Here is a 19,633-nt window from a genome sequence, read left to right on the forward strand (position 1 = left end):
TGTTATACATGCTTGAGATCGTTTATCAAATGGAAATTGAAAGTAATTACTTGAAATGCAATAATATCAACATGCATCGATAATAAGATTTTATTTGAAAATTAGGCAAATGAAGATCCATTTTTTTTCTTCAAATTTATCTACTGAGACCAAGTACAGATGAAAGACATTTCAAGCTATTTCTATTATTTTAAAAAATGGAAAATCGGTGGACTCAAAATCAATCAATACATCACTTGTCAATCAACTCAGTTTTTAGAAAACCAATTGTCATTCAATTTAACTTTTTATTGTTCAAATTCAATTCCTAGTTCACCACTGGTCATTCTTCTGTCAGGCAAGCGGATTTTCTAATGAAGAAATACTAAAATAATGAAAAGAGAGGCTGCAAAGAGAATGATTGAGGTGTACTCTCTCGTACAACAAATCCAAGGAGGCTGTATGAGCTCTGATGGTGTCAGAATGGGCAATAAGGTCATTTTCCCTCCACTTTTCCAAGATTCATACATGATTTGAAATAAAGTACTCCAAAACTATCCGCATAACATAGTTGTTTTCAATCATTGCCCACATTCCATACTATTCTCCTTGATATTTGATCCAACAGCTCACTTTTTAAGATGCTGCTCTCGAGTCAAATATCAAGGACAGTACTTCTGTCATACCGCAATGCCCGCTTACATGCGCATTCATCATATAATTTCTCCACCATGATGTACACTTGACACACATAGTAACAAGGAACAATACTCGGCTGCCTAACGTGAGGCGGGAACTTCCTGCCTCATCCAATCACATGCTGACACCTCATCAAAGTGAAAGTAAGGCTTATTTTTTCATTCTAAACAATTAATGAGGTGTCAGCATGTGATTGGATGAGGCAAGAAGTTCCTGCCTCACGTTAGGCAGCCAAGTATTGTTCAGTAACAAGTTAGAAAAAGGGAGTGCCATTATTGAAAGAAAGAGAATCTCTATATCCAAGTGGGACTTGACCTTGAATGGGCTAAAAGGTAAAATATTAATCTGATCAAACAAAGGTAGTATTTGATCAATAGAGTAAAGCAAAATGATCAACGGCCCACATTCAACATACTTGCACCATTGGGCATCCAAGGTGGACCCAACATGTGGACGGTTCTTATTGTTCTGATGTCTAACTGAAATACCGACCTCGCGTTCCTCCAATTTGACTGAAATATCCCCACATCTAGACCCCCAACTGTACACGACCTTGCGGTAAAATGGTCATTTAAATAGGGATGTTTCTGTAATTTTAATTCCCTCGGAAAGAAATAGGGGAGGGACTGAGGGAGAAAGAACAGAAAAAAAAAACAAACTTCGTTTGTGAAACAGGGGAGGGACTGGTAGACCACGCGCATCGGTTGAACAAGGCGGGATTCGAACGCTCGTCACTGGGGAGCATACCCATGACTTTACGCCAAAGAGCCACACCCTCCCGGGTTTGCGTGGCCCTTGATCAAAGCCAAGATGACTTCGATCTCTTCAGCAATATACCATGAGAAGTCCTTCCTCTTTTAGAGCCAATTAATCATGTTACGGGAGTTTCCTTCCATAATCAACGAATCAAGAAGAGCATGGTCAACTAGCCAGATACTTCCAAGAAGAGAAAGATTTTTCCTTTATTACAGTTATCCATAACAATCGGACCCGAATAAGCCTATCTAAATAGAGCATCGGCTCTCCATAGGAGCCCTTTATTGCTGGTCAGACCATGGTTCCCAAGACTTGAATAATCAAATGATGTGATTTGGCCTTTGTCTACATGCCATCCTTAGAGATTTTCCATTTGTGTAGTTTCCAGGACTTTATATTTTATGTTGATATTTTAGAGCCTAGATGTGGAGGTTGTCTACATCAAGTAGGGCCCACAACACTTCCACACATCTCATCACCTACATTGCCCATTTGAGTGGGCCTATTACTAAAACCACCTAAGCTCTATTTAAGGAGGCCAAGAGGGGAGAAAAGCCCTAATTTTGAAATGATTTTGGTGTAGCCCCCCATTGAGCAGCCATAAGTGGAGTTTCTCAACCCCCTTTGACGCACAAAGTTAACACCATAATGCTCCACGATCACCTCTATCCACAGGTGCCCACTTTCCTCTCCAAACCTCGACAACCACTTAGCCCGACAACCACTTAACCCAAACAACTTTATCCATTTCTGTAAAAGAGAGAATGCCCAAGCCCCTTCAGCTTTTGCAAACTGTCTTCCACTTTAAAAGATGATATTTCTTGCACTCCTATTATCATTCCAAAGAAAGTTATATTGTAACTGCTCTATACACTCCATCATATTGACCAAGCACTTTAAGAAGAATAAGAAATATAGCGGATGAATAGCCCGAACCGCCTTGATGAGAGTGATTCTCCTTAAGGAGAAACAACTCTTCTTTCATGGAGAGAGTTCCTTTTTCTTGATCATGGGATTCCAAAGAGCTTTAGGAGGCCAACCTAAACGAAGACGAAGTTCCAAGTAGGTGTTAGGGATCACATCCACTTTATCCTTGCCAATTTTTCTACCTATCAGCCCTCCATCTGCACGCTCATCATGAAAATTTGGCAAAACTTATGCGTTGGTCGAAGATAGCCTCATAACACCTCATCTCAACCCTGAGATACTTAATGTCTCCTTTCTCCAGACTACTAACGATGGAAGTGTCTTCCACAAATTATAGATGAGTGATCTCGACCCCAGGGAGCCCAAAACCCTCTAAAAGGTTAATGCTCCCAGACTTATCAATCATGCAACTCAAAGTCTCTGCCACAATGATAAAAAGAAAAGATGAAACGGAGTCCTCTTGTTTTCAGCCCTCTATAGCTCTTGCAGAAGTCCCTAGAGGAGCCTTTGGCAAGGATTGAGTGCCAAATAGAGGGAACACAAGTGCACATCCAATCTCTCCTGCTGCCAAAACCCATGTGCCCCAAGAGGTAGTCCTGGCAACTGCAGTCCACCCTATCATAGGCCTTCATTATGTCTAATTTACTAATGATGCCTCTGATGCCGCTTTAATGATAGAAGTTCATGCATTCATTGACAATTAGGGCTCGATCAAGAATCTGTCTTCCATGTATGAAGGCGCTTTGGGTTCGATATCAAATAAAATTTATATAAAGAAAAAAAGAGATGGATAGGTAAGTTGGAACTGGATTTGTACTATGATGGAAGGAGAATTGCAAGTGGTTAGTTTTAGGATGAACCAATTATGATTATCTGAAAATTAGAAATTTGGATTGTTACCGGGGCGGATAATCTGGGTCTTTGTTACTTGTTGGAATCGAAAGGAGAATATCTGAATTTTTATGGAAATAAAGTTATAATCTAATTTTTCTTTTCTTTGTTAAAACCCTAGTGGAAATCAGAATACTTCATTGGACTCTTGGAGAAAAAGTTCATTAGCTTGCAACTGGGTTTTTCGCAATGTAATATAGTCAAATTTTCAATGATGTGAACTGTTACTTCTCTTGTTTTTTCCTTGGTATTCTGGGAAGTGTAACTGTATTATTTGGATTATCCATCACCATACTCAAATAATCGAAAATTATGATATCTTTCTTGTTGCCAAGTAAAGTTGGACTTGAATATTGGTTTACCAATCTATATTTCATATTGGTTTCCAAGGAGCAATAGAAGCATAAAGTTTTCTATTCGACCTGCCACCATCAAGTTTAATCACATCATCAAGTGGATTTCTAAATTAACAAGCAGTGGTTTTGTACTCACTAAAATATATCCTAGCTTTCTGAGTTTTCCACTTGTAAACAAAAATTGTATACATATCATTAAAAAATCAAAGAACAAAAGTGCATCCCTTTTACCATGCTATGTTTATCTGTATATATTTGAAGCAAAAGTATATGTTTTTTCTGTATAACTATGCAATAGTAACATCATAATTCTCTTTTGCTTATCTGCTGGCGTAGGTTTAACACGGTATCAGTTGGGTTTCAAATCTGTCATGTTCCCAGAATAGCTCAAATATAATGCAGATTTATTACTTTTCCACTTATTAACAGAGGTGGAACACATTTTCTTTCTGGAAATATTTGGGTATTGCTTGTTGTGGTTAAAAAGCTTTCTTTGGCCGCTTAGGAAGATGAAGTGTTCCTCATCTCTCTTATCCATATACTTGGATATAATATTCATAAGTGATTGAATCTCCTTTGGCACATAAATAGTATTTGGCATGCAGAATAATATGTTTCCGTAATTGTTTCCTTTATGTGGATAAGTTTCTTTTCAGTTCCACGTGTATCATCTGATATATTCCTCTAATGGAGTTTCTACTTTCAGGGTGCACCAGTACTCTTATCATCAGAAACAGTACTTCTAATTTTAATGGGTAATTGCAAAACGAAGGTAAGCCTTTTTAGTTTTTAAACATGTTACTATTACTCACAGTGGCAATCAGTTTTGAATTATAAATTACTAATAGATGTTATGCTCATTTATTTGCATTAACCATCAATCGCTTGCCTATGTTGTCCTTTTTTGTACGATAAACTGCCTGTAATGACACATATATCTTCATTATGAAACTTCATATATCATTCTCTGTTTTCATTCTATTTTTTTTGTCCTATAAGTTCATAATGTTTTGTTTGGATAAGGACATAATCATCAGTGGAGATTTGAGTTTGAGACTTTCTGGACCAATGACATATTTTTTCAGAAGCTTACCCTCGCAAAAGAGATTTCACTCTCAAATACATCTCTTCATATTTTCCATTTGCTTAGATAATCTTATCCCATTTTCTCTCACATTCGAAGGATCATCCTTTCTAACTTTAAATGGCCAGTTGCATTTGAAGCTACTAATCTTGATAGTATACTGGTTTTTCCTGCTCATAATTTTTATGATGTAAAACACTTTGTTATTTGGTATGGGTACAATTTTAATTTGCATGCTCAATTGCTTTGGTTTACTTTGTTCTGCTCATGATTCTGGAATTGCCAATGCTAAAGTTCCATTATCTTAATCTGGTCCCTTAATATTTTTTTACTGTTGGAATGTTAAATGGAAAATTGACATTATATTATTCTCTGAAAGGCTTCTGAGGAAGATAAAGATGAGAAGATAGACTTCAATGGTGGAAATGTACATGTTATTACTAGAAAAGAAATCTGGGATGAAAAACTAGCAGAAGCAAGCAAGGATGGCAAGATCGTAAGTTTGCAATGTTATTCTGTTTTCCGAAGATATCCTTCCTGAAAATTCTTCAAATAGATACACAAGTTTCGGTGTATTCGTACATGATGTCACATATATCCTTCTCGGGAATTTCTTGGCAAGGGAAAATCTCGGGATATATTTAATTTTTTAATTTTTTTCTGGTTTATATCGGGAAAAAACGATAAAAATAAATGTATTTAAAAATATATAAATATATAAAATTTAAGGAAAAATATAAAGTAAAAATAGTGTAAAAATATCGGGATAATATCGTGATATTTTATGACAAAAATGAAAACATCGCTATATTTTTAAAATCTCGGGATTATTTCGGGATTTTATCGTTTTATCAAAATAACGCAATAAAAACGCTATATTTTGAAAATAACAGTGATATTTGTGACATAGTTCGTAGTTTCGTACAACATCAATATTTTGGATATGACACTTGAATTGCAAAGTATAGTGATCCACATTTTTGCTGGATTCTACTGGTACCATGCTTCGTACGGTTCCTAACCCGAAGAGATTGCCATCTGTTCTTTGCATGTGCACTTGACATATTTTCATATTATTATTTCTTGTAGGTTTTTTTTCCTTCTCTTAATTTAAGTTGTGTAAAATTAGTAACATGTGACTCTAAACATCATTTGATCAAGTGAATCAGTCCATTCTCTACACGAGTTCTTATTTAAAAGGTAAGGCCTTGGAAACTCCACCTTTAAGAACCCTTTGTATTACAATCTGCATGACAAACCCCAATGTGGACTCACTTACTATTGACCTACACAAAAGTAGTTCCTTGATCCCAGAGTAGAGAGGAGTTTTTATTTGTACTGTATTTGCTCTCATCTGTTTAAATCTTCAGAAAATATTCAATACCAATCAGACAACTTCTCTGGTTAGCAGAGGTTCTGAACCCTCAAAGTTGTTTGTACATCGTCAGGGAATCTTTCTCCTTGAAGTCTCCAAATTATCTTTCAACCTGTTCTTCCTTGCTGAAGTAATGGAACTCTAAAAATGGTTCACGAAGGCTGTTTAAATTTTAGGTCTATATGTCTTGCAAACTTTAGTCAGTGTGCTCCTTATATATATTTTTTGAAAATGAGCGTGCTCCTTTTATATATATATATATATATATATATATATATATATATATATATATATATAGAGAGAGAGAGAGAGAGAGAGAGAGAGAGAGAGAAAGAGAGAGAGAGAGAGAGAGAAGGGTTTCTGTGCTCGAGCACAGAAATAGGGGGGGGGGGGGGGATCCAAACTATTCATTTGGAAGGCCCCATCATGGATGGGGTGCCTACCAAAAATCAGCTCCATTGGATCACCATAGGGTGTCCATTTGTGGGGCCAAAAATGGACAGATACTGTTTGTCTATTTTTTGCCCCACAAATGGACACCCTAAGGTGATCCAATGGAGCTGATTTTTGGTGAACACCCTATCCATGAAAGGGCCCATCAAATGAATGCTTTGGATCCGATAAAAAATGTGGCCCCACCCTTGTTTTTGTGCTCGATCGCAGATAAGCTTATCTGTGCTCGAGCGCAGAAAATATTTATATATATGAGGATAGAGTTCCTGCGCTCGAGCTCAGAAACAGGGTGGGGACACATTTTGGGTGGGATCCAAAGCATTCATTTGATGGGCCCTTTCACGGGTAGGGTGTCCACCAAAAATCAGCTCCATTGGATCACCTTAGGGTGTCCATTTGTGGGGCAAAAAATGGACAGATTAGTGGACAAACAGTATATGTCCATTTTTTGCCCCTCAAATGGACACCCATTGGTGATCCAAAGGAGCTGATTTTTGGTAGGCCATCCATCTATGATGGGGCCTTCCAAATGAATGGTTAGGATCACCCCCCCCAATGTCCCCACCCCCCTGTTTCTGTGCTTGAGAGCAGCTAAGCTTAGCTGCGCTCGAGCGTAGGGCTGGCAACGGGGCGGGTCGGGGCCGGATGTTGGGGTCCCCTACCCCTTCCCCATTGCGGGGAATTTCCCCCCTCCCCTTCCCCTCCCCTCTGCGGGGATGGTGGGGAATCCCCCTCCCCTCCCCGCAAGGAATATCTAATCCCCTTCCCCTCCCCGCATCCTTCGGGGACAAAATCCCCGCCCCGCCCCGCTCCAACATCACCCCCTCTTTAGTTATTGATACACTGATGATGGGTGTCCCTAATCAACTTGATGCAATTTCAATATATAAAAATGTTATAAACTAACATACTTGTAGACGAAGGAGATATATTTCTTACTCTTCAGAAGATAGCAAAATCCCTTGAAGTACTGACTTGACTCTTGAGTGCCCTAGCAGCAGTCGCACCAACAGGCGTTATAAACCCAAATAGATGCCTGAGCAATGTTCAGAGGCTTGGGAATCACCAAAATGCAAAAAGTGAACTGTGTCCCTAACCTGAGCAATGTTTCTTTCGTGGGAAGGAATTAAGGAAACCCTAAGTCCCTAACCAAAATAAAAATGCAATTTATTATTTTATTTTCGCCACCAATGTTGGTACTATGATTTTTTGATAATGGCATACACTCAGCTTGTCTTTATTATTTCAACATCTGTCAAAAGGTTGTTATAGTTCCCAAAATGCTCTCAGAAGCTAATTAAAAGGAAAAGACAAGCTAAGTTTATGTTTGGGGGAATCTTGTAGCCGATCCACAGAGTTTCTAGTAGTTTTCCTAAAAAAAACACTTAAAAATATACAAAAAAAAATGGCATTGATTAATGGAGCGGGGCGGGGCGGGGCGGGAAGGGGACAACTACATCCCCTTCCCCTTCCCCTCCCCGCACCGGGGAATTTTTAAATTCCCCTTCCCCTATCAAATCGGGGAATCCCCGCCCCAAACGGGGCGGGGCGGGGCGGATCCCCTCTTTTAGGTGAAATTGCCAGCCCTACTCGAGCGCAGCAACCCTTTTCTCTCTTTTATATATATATATATATATATATATATATATATATATATATATATATATATATATATATATATATATCTGTGTGGGAAAAATGTTTCTACTCATATGGTTGATAGGCCCTGACATAGATAGGGTGTGCCCAAAAAAATCAGCTCCATAGGATCATCCCAACCCTTCGATTTGTAGAGGTAAAAAATGGACAGATTTGTGGAGGTTTATACCCGTCCATTTTAACCTCCACAAATCGAAGGGTTGGGATGATCCTATAGAGCTGATTTTTTGGGCACACCCTATCTATGTCAAGGCCCATCAAATAATTGGTTTGCATCACCTAAACAATGTGGGGCCCCACTGTATTTTTTGCCGACGGAGTAGATAATGTATCTACTCGATCGAGTAGAAACATTTTTCTCTATAAGATATGGAAAAATTATAGTTGAGCCTTTCTCATGCTTGGGTTGGACTAGCTCGCCTCTGCTTCATGTACTCGTCCATAGTTAGAGGAACTTCTACTTGGAGTATCACTCCCGCTTTGGAATCTTTCATAGGGGTCATAAGATAGTTTATTTTCTACATCTGGTTGCAAAAAAGCTTACTCAGAAAAATCATTTCCTCTCTAATGGATAATCATGCAGTTAACGCATATCTTCACACATTCAAATCTGAAGTGCTGGTCGCCCATGTTCACATACACATCTGCACGGTTGCGCCCACATAAATTCAACTTCTGCTTACTTTTGCTGGTTTGAACTGTTCTGCATATTTCTCTGCTCACGTTTTCTGTTTGAACTGTTCTGCATACTTCTCTAACATGTATTGCCTTACATGGAATACTCGTAAACGTCACAACCTCATCTCTGCATCCAGAAAGCCCAGAGATATACTCCTATTCTATAATCTCAAAACACCACACAACCAAACCCAAATATATGCTGGCCATGTTCCTACCTCTAAATCCATGGAATGACAAAGCCCAATGGAGATATTTCTACCTCTAAATCAGAGATAGAAGAATCTTTCGTCAACTACTTCAAAAACACCCTTAACTCTTCTGACCCCCACTTCTGGCAGGTCCCTGACCCTTTAAGGGTCATCTCCCCTCTTCAAGCTTCTTCCCTTACCGATCCTATCTCCAAAGAAGAAATTGAAAGAGTCGTTCACCAAGCGGATGGAAACAAAAGTCCTGGGCCTGATGGGTTCAACGCAGATTTTTTCAAGGCTTTTTGGTATCTCATTGGGGAAGAAGTGACAGCAGCTATTCACAATTTCTTCCATTGTGGTAAAATGCTCTCGGAGCTAAACACCACATTCATCACTTTGATCCCTAAATCAGCTGATGCAACCTCCCCAGACAAATTCCGGCCTATCTCCCTCTGCAATTTCTTATACAAAATTATCACCAAAATTCTAGCTTCCAGGCTTAGTGGAGTCATTAGCGACATCATCAGCCCCAACCAGTCAGCATTCATCAAAGGTAGGCTCATTCAAGATAACATCCTCCTTACCCATGATGTCATGCATAACTTCCATTCAAAAGACTCCAAACAAGCCATCTGTCTTAAACTCGACCTCCAAAAAGCTTTTGACAATGTAAATCTCCAAAGCCTTTTGAGTTTCATGTCCAAACAAGGATTCAATGATACTTGGTGCAACTGGGTATCTCAATGTATCTCCACCCCCTCCTTTTCTATACTCCTAAATGGATCCCCTAAAGGCTTCTTCAGATCCTCAAATGGTTTGAGGCAGGGAGATCCTCTATCCCCTCTCCTATTCACCATTGTCATGGAAATGATGTCATGTTTCCTAAATGAAGCTCTGTCTATTGGCTCCCTTGGAACTCCATTCACAAGGGGCAAAACGAAAATTTCTCACCTCCTTTTTGCTGATGACGTGATGATTTTTGCAGATGCAAACCCTTCCACAGCTAAAGCAATCCTTAGTTGCCTTGATAGATTCAAAATGTGCTCTGGACTCGACATCAACCGAAGAAAAAGCGAAATCTTCTTCAGTAAAGCCTGCACCCATGGTAAAGAGACCATACTTGATATTCTAAAAGTTCCTGAAGGCACCCTCCCAATCAAATATCTTGGTCTTCCCCTAACCTCCTCCAGAATGAACTCTACTGATTGCATCCCCCTTGTTTCTAAAGTTAGGAAAAAGATCTCCACGTGGTGCAACAAAAACCTATCCCGAGCTGGGAGACTTGAGCTGATCAAATCTGTCCTTAACTCATTTCAGATTTATTGGTCCTCTTCTTTCAACATTCCAGCTGGGGTGTTAGATGAAATTGAAAAAATCCTGAGAAATTTCTTTTGGAGCGGAGAAGATCGGCACAAAAAGTTTCAGGCCATCTCTTGGGAGGTCATTTGCACCCCCAAAAGAGAAGGGGGAGCTGGTCTGAGAAGAATCAGAGACACCAACCGTATTGGCCAAATGAAGCAATTCTAGGGGCTGATTTCGAATAGGAAATCCCTATGGAATGACTGGGTCCAATTCAAATACATAAAAAATCGAAGCATTTGGCAAATGAAGATGCCCAGTCATCCTTCATGGGGATTTAGGGGAATCCTCCAATCCAGGGACATCATGAAAAATCACATTTGCTATTCTGTTGGAACAGGGGAAAACATCAACTTCTGGGACCACCCTTGGCACCCTGAAGGGACTATATCCAACCAAACCTCTTCTACCTCGCTTCAAACCAACATCAGTAAGAAAACCAACCTAAGTAGCCTTCTCCTTAATGGCATCTGGGATCAGATGTTTGATCTCCCCCACCTCGCCGTCTTAAAAAAGACCATTTCTTCTGCAATCATCCGACCTGGCTATCCTGATAAAGCTATTTGGAAACCTTGCTCAAATGGTATTTTCACCTCAAAATCAGCCTGGAATGAAGTCAGAATCAAAGCGCAGATAGTCCCCTGGTGCTCAACCATTTGGTTTTCAGGAAACATTCCCCGGCATGCTCTCACAGCATGGCAAGCCATCAGCAATAGACTCCCAACAAGAGACCGTCTGTGTTCCATGGGTATTATCACTGATCAAGCTTGCCTTCTATGTCACTCTGGGCTTGAATCAGTAAACCACCTTTTCTTTCAATGCGCCTTCTCCAAATGGATTTGGATCTTTCTGCTCTGGAGATTTAATCACAGAAGGAAAATTGGCAAAACTCTGTGTGATGAAGAAGCATGGGTGAGAAATCAATTCAAGGGCTCAAACCAATATACCATTGCCATGAAAATTTCTTTTGGGGCAGCCATATATTGTATATGGCAGGAAAGAAATTCAAGACTTCACGGAGGTACCCCAACCCACAAAAGAGATATTTTTCATCTGATCATCGACAAGATTCAAGCCAGAATTAGATTCCTCCACCCCCATGATAATCATTCCCCCAGAAGTCTCCACTTTGCTCTCCACTTCAATATTCCTATCCATCTGAAACCTAATCTAACTCGAACCTGCTCCTGGATCAAGCCCCCTGTCGGTGTTGCCAAAATTAACACTGATGCATCCCTTTTTGTTAATGGTGCCTCCTTGGGAGGTCTAATTAGGGACCCCAACTCTGTTCTTGCCCTCTTCTCTATTCCTGCTTCTGGTGACGACATTACAATCTTGGAACTGAAAGCTATTGACTATGGAATCTTTTTGGCTCAGGAAAAAGCCCTCAACAGAATCTGGGTTGAATCTGACTCCCTCAATGCAGTCAATATTATCAACTCTCAAACCCCCTGCCCATGGAAGGCCCTCACCTTGTTGGACAAAATCTACCTTGGTCTGGCTACCTTTATTGACTGGAAAGTCACTCATGTTTGGAGAGAAGCAAACTCAGCTGCTGATTTCCTTTCAAAAGAGGACTGCCCTTGCAAGGGTGATGACATCCCTCCGTCGTCCATCCCACACCCTCTCAAAGATATTATTGCAACTGATTCTGCTGGAGTCCCCTACTCTAGGACATAGCTCTGTATCTCTTATGTTTCTTCTTGTCTTTCTTGTTCTTTTTGTTGCCTGGGAGCATGTTCCCCGCCTGTTGGCCTTTGAGCCCCCTTAGATTGTAATTCTCTTTCTCATTAATTTTAGCTGGTCGGGGTCTGCCTAACCCCAACTTACTTACCAAAAAAAAAAAATATATGCTGGCCAGTTGGGATCTTGAAAATTGATTCAGTTACCCACAAACTTACTTTGAAGACATAATATTGGCACCATTAACTCTAAAGTCATACGAAACAGGAAGCTAGTGAAAAATAATACGCCACTGTTCAGGTTAAAACAAAACCTCTCGCATGTGTGGTATCCGTTGTTCTGAGAATTTAAATGAATGGTAGGTTATAGGAGGGTCAATCAAATGAAGTATACTTTGTACGTATTAAATTTGTAATATTCTTCATTATGCAAATAATAAATTCTAGTGAGGGAGACGTGTTAGCTCTCTTTCTGGGTGCTGCAACTTTTCCCTCTTTTGTCGGGTCCTGTTGAGGTGGACAATGATTATGTTAATATAATCAGGTTGGTAAGTTAATGAGTGTGTTACCATGGAGGCTAGATGATGGCACATCTGAGGAGCTTCAGATGTCTTTTCACCATATTCCTTGAGAGACTAATGAGGTGGAAGATTTGTTAGCAAATGTAGTGTTGAGGCTGGAATTCCATAGGGTCTGTAGTTACATTTTTATTGATGCAATATGGCTCATTGTTGGTTACCTTGCTGATGGGGGTTATTGTAATCTTCGTTTGTTACGTGTCAAACAATAAGAAGTGAGGACGAAGAGGAAGAGAAATAAAATAAGGGGGAAAGAGAGATGAAAGAATTTGTTAGGGTCAGGTTGACTCCCCGGAGTATTTAATATATATATATATATATATATATATATAGGGAATACAGAGCTCGAGCTCAGAAACAGTGTGGACCAACATTTTTTAGGTGATCCAAAGCATTCATTTGAAAGGCCCTTGCATAGATAGGGTGTGCACAAAAAATCAGTCGGTTAGGATCATCCTAACCCGTCCATTTGTGGAGGGAAAATGGGCAGATTTGTGGAGCAACAGTATATGTCCATTTTCCCTCCACTTTTGGATGGGTTAGGATGATTCTAACCACCTGATTTTTGGTACACACCCTGTCTGCGTAAGGTACTTTCAAATGAATGCTTTGGATCAAGATTGCCAAGGCGGGAATCGAAAGCGGGATTTGATTCGGGATTCGAAAGCGGGAATCGAAGGCTCCTGGGATGGTGGGAAGCGGGAATCGTGGGTTTGCCAGAGAGTCGACGGGGATTCGACGGAGATTCGTCGGGGATTCGCTGAGAGTCGCTGGGGACTTGGGATTCGATGGGGATTCGCAGGGAATCGCCTGGGAATCGGGGTTCCTATAAAGTGGGAATCGGGGTTTTCATAAATTGGGAATCGGGGTTCCCCAGAATCGGGGATTCGAATCGAATCACGGTTCGGATTTGCGATTCAGGGATTCGCGAATCCCCAACTCCAGGTACGAATCCTGCTTCTCTGCTTTGGATCACCCCAAAAATGTGGGCCCACATGTGTTTTTGATGCTTGAGCTCAGATAAGCTATCTGAGCTCGAGCTCATAAACAGATTTCTGCGTGGAGAAAGCTGCTAATGAAGTTAACAAATTGAACTTCAACAGATGCTCAATTCGCAACCCAAGGTAAGGGTGGGAGGCATTTTTTGGGACTTTCACGGGGTTTTTGCACTGCTTTTTAGGGCCTATAGATAGGGTCGATTCGACCTAAGCAGAAATCAGGGCCCTTCATTTGGTCTTAAGAATTTTTAAGAGGGAATTTAGTGGTCCCATGAACATAGAGGTAGACTCATTTAATACAATTAAGGGGGCCAAGTGCAGTAGCAACGGACCGTGGAGAATAGCATGATTCATTGAAGAGATCAGGGACCTTTGTAAAATTGTTTTTTTCCCCGTATGTTTCTATTCCTCAAAGCAAAAACTATTTGGGGAATCATCTCGCCGAATCGGCTTTATTCGATCCAATTGTATGATGGGCAATCTCTGCCCCCCACCCTATGTACTTCTATTGCATTTTCAATAAATAAAATAAAAATGGGACTTATTATAACCCACATCATAACCCAAAAAGCATAAAACAAAACCACTGAAAAACACATTCTAATCTCAACACCCCCCCTAAAGCATACACATAGATATCATCCATTCATGCCCGCCTTGGAAATTTGGAATAATTGAAATCTAGTCTACTAAAGCTTATTACTTTGGTGAAAACATCAACTGACTGATACTGTGATTGAACGAAGGATGTCGACATTTACTTTGTTGATGACTTTATCATGAACAAAGCGGCAGTTGTTCTCAGTGTGTTTTGTCGTCTCACAAAACATTGGTTTATTATCAATAAGTGTAGCTTCCTTGTTATCAAACTCTACTCTCATTGGAGCTTTAGCCTTGAATCGTGGTTATTGTAAGAAGGACCACAACTAAACCAACTCACTGGTAGTCTGTCCCATGGTTCTATACTCCACTTCTGAATTGGGCGATTCTACTCATAGTTGTAAAACCCCTCCACGTCATCGTTGACTTGCCCGAGTTGACTCCTTTTTGCCTTGGCAGCGTTCTTGTCCGAGTTCGCATTTTGCCCTGCTAATCCAATCAAAACTCCTTTGAAGAGTCAAAGGAGTTTTAAAACTCAAGTATTTGATCGCATCAACCAAATACTTGGCCTCGTCCACCGAGTACTAGGCCATTTCTCACCGAGTCAACTTGGTTTTGCTTTGGCCTCATTTAGCAACCCACATCCGCGTTTTGAAACAATGATTCCACTACATGATTTTCCTTACTCTTCCACTTTACAAGATTTCCACCAGCAAAAATACAGTATCTTGTAGTAGACTTCTCATCTAAAGGTGAATCAACCCAATTTTCCTCTGCCCTTTGAGTTCCATATTCCCATTAGATTTGTATAGAATTCCTTGGCCTGGATTTCGCTTGAGATTTCTCATTATGTGAATAATTGCATGCCAATGAAGCACTCAAGAATACAGCATATATTGGTTAATGACACTCACATCAAAATAGATATGTGGTTGTCTGATAGACAAATAAATTAGCTTACCAACAGATCTTACTATATCTATCCTGATCTTGAAACAATTCTCCCACATTCACGTAGCTTACTATCAATCTCTGAAGGTATGACAACTGGCTTTGTTCCAAGTACTATGGTCTCCTTAAGTAAACAACCTATTTTCTCTGAGACATTAATACCTTGCTTTGACCTTGCAACATCAATTCCTATGACATAGCGAAGTGGTCCTAAATTTTTAGTATGAAAGATATGACCAAGATACTCTTAATTTTTAGTACCCATGGAATCATCTACTGTCAAAATAATGTCATCAACATAGACCACTAACACATCAATCCCATACTTTTACAAAAAACATTGAATGATCTGTCATTCGTTTTCATCCCGTACGCAATCACTGCTTCACTGAATTTCTAAAACCTAACATGTGGAGATTGTTACATGCCATTGATTGACTTCTTCAATCTGCACACCTTGTTGATTCCCCATGAGCAACGAACCCAAGTGGTTGCTATATAAATATTTCTTCTTGAAACTCTAAATGAAGAAACACATTTTTAACATCTAACTGAAAGAGTGGCCAATGGAAATTAGCAGTAAGAAAAATATTAATATGAATAGAGCTAAGCTTGGAAATGAGTGAAAGAGTCACCATATGAATACCATAAGTTTGGGAGTAACATTAAGCCATCAATTGACAATAAATTGAAGCATCAGGAAGATATTTCACCTTGTACACGTGTCTAAAACCAACAACTCTCTGCCCTGTAGGTAAATCTTACAAGGCTCACCAATCATTATCACAAAGCATAAACATTTTTTATTCCATTGCGCTACCCCAACCAAGATGGTGAATGGATTGATTGTGAGGATTAGGAACAAAAACATACGAAAGGGATATTTATGGCAAACTTTTAAGAATCAGGAGAGAGATGAGTAGAAGACATGAACTGAGAAATGTGATGAGTGATGCAAGAGTCTGTAAAGTTTTAAACAACAACAGGAAGATCTAATGAAGAATCAACAACGATAGGAAGATTTAAATTTGATTTATGTTTAGGCAGTGAAGCTGGTGTCTATGAGACGATTTCAAATTGTCATGTGTATACTTGAAGTCTTTTATTTCAGTTAAATTCTTTTTTTCAATTTTTTGGTACTCTTGGTCAGCCACTTTTGGAGGATTTATTATGTGGTTTTTGCTAATAGAAGAGTGGGTCTACAGATTAAAAAGATAACTTCAAAAAAGAAAACAGTTTTTGGAGTTTTTTTTTTTTTGCAGGCTTATTTCTCTTTTGATCTAATGGTATAAATAGCATGTTTTAGATCAATTTTTACAACATCTGTTTCCTCAAGGTTGAGGCTTTGTTTCTCAACCTTGAGGTCAAAGGTTCGATCTCAGCTTACCCACCAAAAAAAAAGGTCTTCCCATAAACTTGATGAACAGAAAGCTGTTCTTTTCTGGTCGAAAGTTACTCAACAACTTTTGGACTTACCAATCATTGCAGGCTGCATCAGTATGGTACTCATCTTAGAGAACCTGAAGCAAGATTTTGATATGAAGGACCTCGGGGAGTTTTGCTACTTCCTAGGTGTTAAGCTCGAATGCACCAAGGAACGAGTGGCACCCAAAGGAAGTACTTCTTGTATCTTCTTCATTAGTTTAGCATGATTAATTGTAAACCAGTCATAAAAAGATTATTGATAAAGATGGAGAAAAGGTAAAGGGCCCTCTATGTATAGAAATATTGTAGATGCTTTTCAGTACCTCATTTTTACTAGACCTTGTGAAACTACCCGTTACTCCAAAAGCTTAAGCTGTTGGAGAAGGTGTTATTTATTCTTTTATACTTTAACACTACCCCTCATGTGTGGCCCCTCTTTCTTTGGGTTGGCCTACAGGTGGCATATGTGGCCCCACTTTTGGATTGACCATCGCATGTGGATTGTTTGACATCAGGGAGGTTTGAGCTCAGGACCTTTGCTCTGATACCATGTGAAACTGCCAGTTACTCCAAAAGCTTAAGCTGTTGGAGAAGCCGTTATTTATTGTTGTATACTTTAAACAGATCTGATATCACATATGCTGTGAACCAGGTCTATTAACATCTCCATGATGCTAGAAAGGAGCATCTACAGGCAACAGAGAGAATTATGAGGTAGATCAGGGGTTGGGTGGAGTGGGGGGCAGATATATGTTATGGATTATTCTATGAGAGATGAACGAACATAGACATCACTGTTGTAGGATCTTCAGGCACAGATTGAACAGGATATCTCAACCTTAGAACATCTATCACAGGTTTGTGTGTTTTAGTAAGTGGATGCTTATCTCTTGGAGAAGCAACATGGAATGTAGCTAGGTCTACTGCCAGAGTATAGGGCTATGACATCCATTACTGCCGAACTCACATAGGGTAGCCACTTACTGCAGGAGCTTCACGTCACACAAAAGCTCAGGCATTATTTTGTGGCAATTGTAGTACCATCAAAATGTCACATAACCCATTGTTTCATGTCAGACTAAGCATATTGAGATTGATTTTCGCTTCATTTGTGAAAAGGGAGAGAAAACTGTTAAGTGACACCCAAACAGATTTCCAAGAGAGACCAAGAAGCAGATGTATTCACTAAAGGGCTGTCTGTAGGGAATCATCTTTATGTGATTGACGAGCTGAAAATGTTCATAGGAACATATCAACTTGAGGGGGAATGTAGAGATTTTGTTAGGCATCCCATAAGGATATTTATTTTCATTGTACTCATTGACAGAAACTAGTTGCGTATTGGGCCTTCTCTGCTTGGCCAATGATTGGGAGGACTCCTTGGAAATTAAGTATATTGGCTACTATATGAACAACATGAAAAGAATGCAACAGAAGAATATTTAGATGGAAAAGAATGAGTTTAAGCAACTAGGGGTACTATTTTGAACTCTATTATAGGGCAGGCCTTTTCGGATGTCGTTCCACGCGATATTGTCATTTTCTTCAATTTTCTTCATGAGCAGCTCAGTCATATCTTGATGGTTGATAGAAATGGAGTCTAGGGTTAGAAGAGAGGAAGAAGAAGAGGAATGGAGAGATGGAGAGTCTCCACTAAAACAACAACACTATAATTAATAAATGTAATATCTAGTTCAACATTTCATATTCGACAAGAAAATTTTACAAATCCAATTGGTAGTACCTCATTTCACCGTGATTTTAATCATTTGTTTCTCTTTTCTTTAATGCTATCATCGGATTATATTGTTTAGGTGTTGTACGACTCAAAGGTGTTTTGGTCAATAGCTACAGTGATGTTCCATGTTCAACAAAGGCCCCAAGATGCCTTTCAAAATGATACTCCATCCATCCATTCAAGGTATAAATCAACGATTCAACATATATTATTTCAAATAACGCTTGCAAAACTAATAGAGTTAAAATCATCAAGGCGACAATTCATATTCATACTTACTTGAGAGACCACTTTAGATGATGTATTTTGTCTTCAACAAAATCACGCTCTTTTCCCAACAACCGAAGCTCCTGTAGAAAACAAACTGTTAGACGAAAGTTTAGACAGAGAAAATAAATGAGTTACGGTTATCTCCCCCTGACTCATATCTTTATGCTAAAACATAAAGGAATGTACAAAGTCCTAAATGCCCTTAGGCAAGTTACATATTCCAACACTCCCCCTCAAGCTGGAATGTAGATATCATACATTCCTAGCTTGTTACATATATCATTCAATTTTGACTTATTAAGGACTTTGTAAACATATCAGCTAATTGGTCCCCTGACCGAGTAAACACAGTGCAAATCTCTCTTTTCTGGATTCTTTGACGGATAAAATGACAATCCACTTCAATATGCTTGGTGCGCTCATGGAAGACTGGATTGTTGGCAATGTATATTGCAGCTTTGTTGTCGCAATAAAGCTGCGAAGGAGAAGATGAAATGAAGCCAATTTCAGAAAGAAGTGAACGTAGCCAAATAAGTTCCGTGCTTGTCTGTGCCATTGCCCTGTATTCAGCATCTGCACTGGACTTAGCTATAACATTCTACTTCTTACTCTTCCATGAAACAAGATTGCCACCTACAAATGTACAATACCCAGTGGTGGATCGTCTATCTGCTGGGGATCCAGCCCAATCTGAATCAGAGAAGCCTTCAACTTTCATATGGCCATGTCTTTTGAACATCAATCCCTTCCCTGGAGCCCCTTTCAAATACTTGAGAATCTGTGTCACCGCAGCCCAGTGAGAAGTACGTGGAGAGCTCATATACTGACTGACAACTCCAACAGCATATGAAATATCTGGCCGAGTAACCGTGAGATATATAAGTTTACCGACAAGCCTGCGATACCTGCCAGGATCATCCAACAACTCTCCTTCTTCTGGAACGAGTTTCACATTAGGATCCATGGGTGCAGAAGCTGGTTTAA

General features: G+C 39.6%; 1 protein-coding gene and 1 long non-coding RNA gene across 2 annotated transcripts in view; one reads left to right on the forward strand and one right to left on the reverse strand.

The window, feature by feature from the left end:
- LOC143880308 (uncharacterized) overlaps positions 1 to 19,633 on the reverse strand; it is a 47,166-nt gene that overhangs the window by 326 nt on the left and 27,207 nt on the right. Inside the window, exon 11 of the mRNA XM_077383184.1 lies at positions 18,659 to 18,729. Within this exon, the coding sequence (XP_077239299.1) occupies positions 18,659 to 18,729 (71 nt within the window). The remainder of the gene's footprint in view (positions 1 to 18,658; positions 18,730 to 19,633) is intronic.
- LOC143880309 (uncharacterized) lies at positions 4,311 to 8,890 on the forward strand. Its single transcript, XR_013251626.1, has 3 exons — positions 4,311 to 4,380; positions 5,072 to 5,188; positions 8,763 to 8,890. It is a non-coding gene; the product is annotated as an uncharacterized LOC143880309 (long non-coding RNA).

The sequence above is a fragment of the Tasmannia lanceolata genome, unplaced genomic scaffold (genome assembly GCF_043159265.1).
Source record: "Tasmannia lanceolata isolate RefF3 unplaced genomic scaffold, GAP_Taslan_0.1 ptg000006l, whole genome shotgun sequence".
In the NCBI taxonomy this organism is placed as follows: Eukaryota; Viridiplantae; Streptophyta; class Magnoliopsida; order Canellales; family Winteraceae; genus Tasmannia; species Tasmannia lanceolata.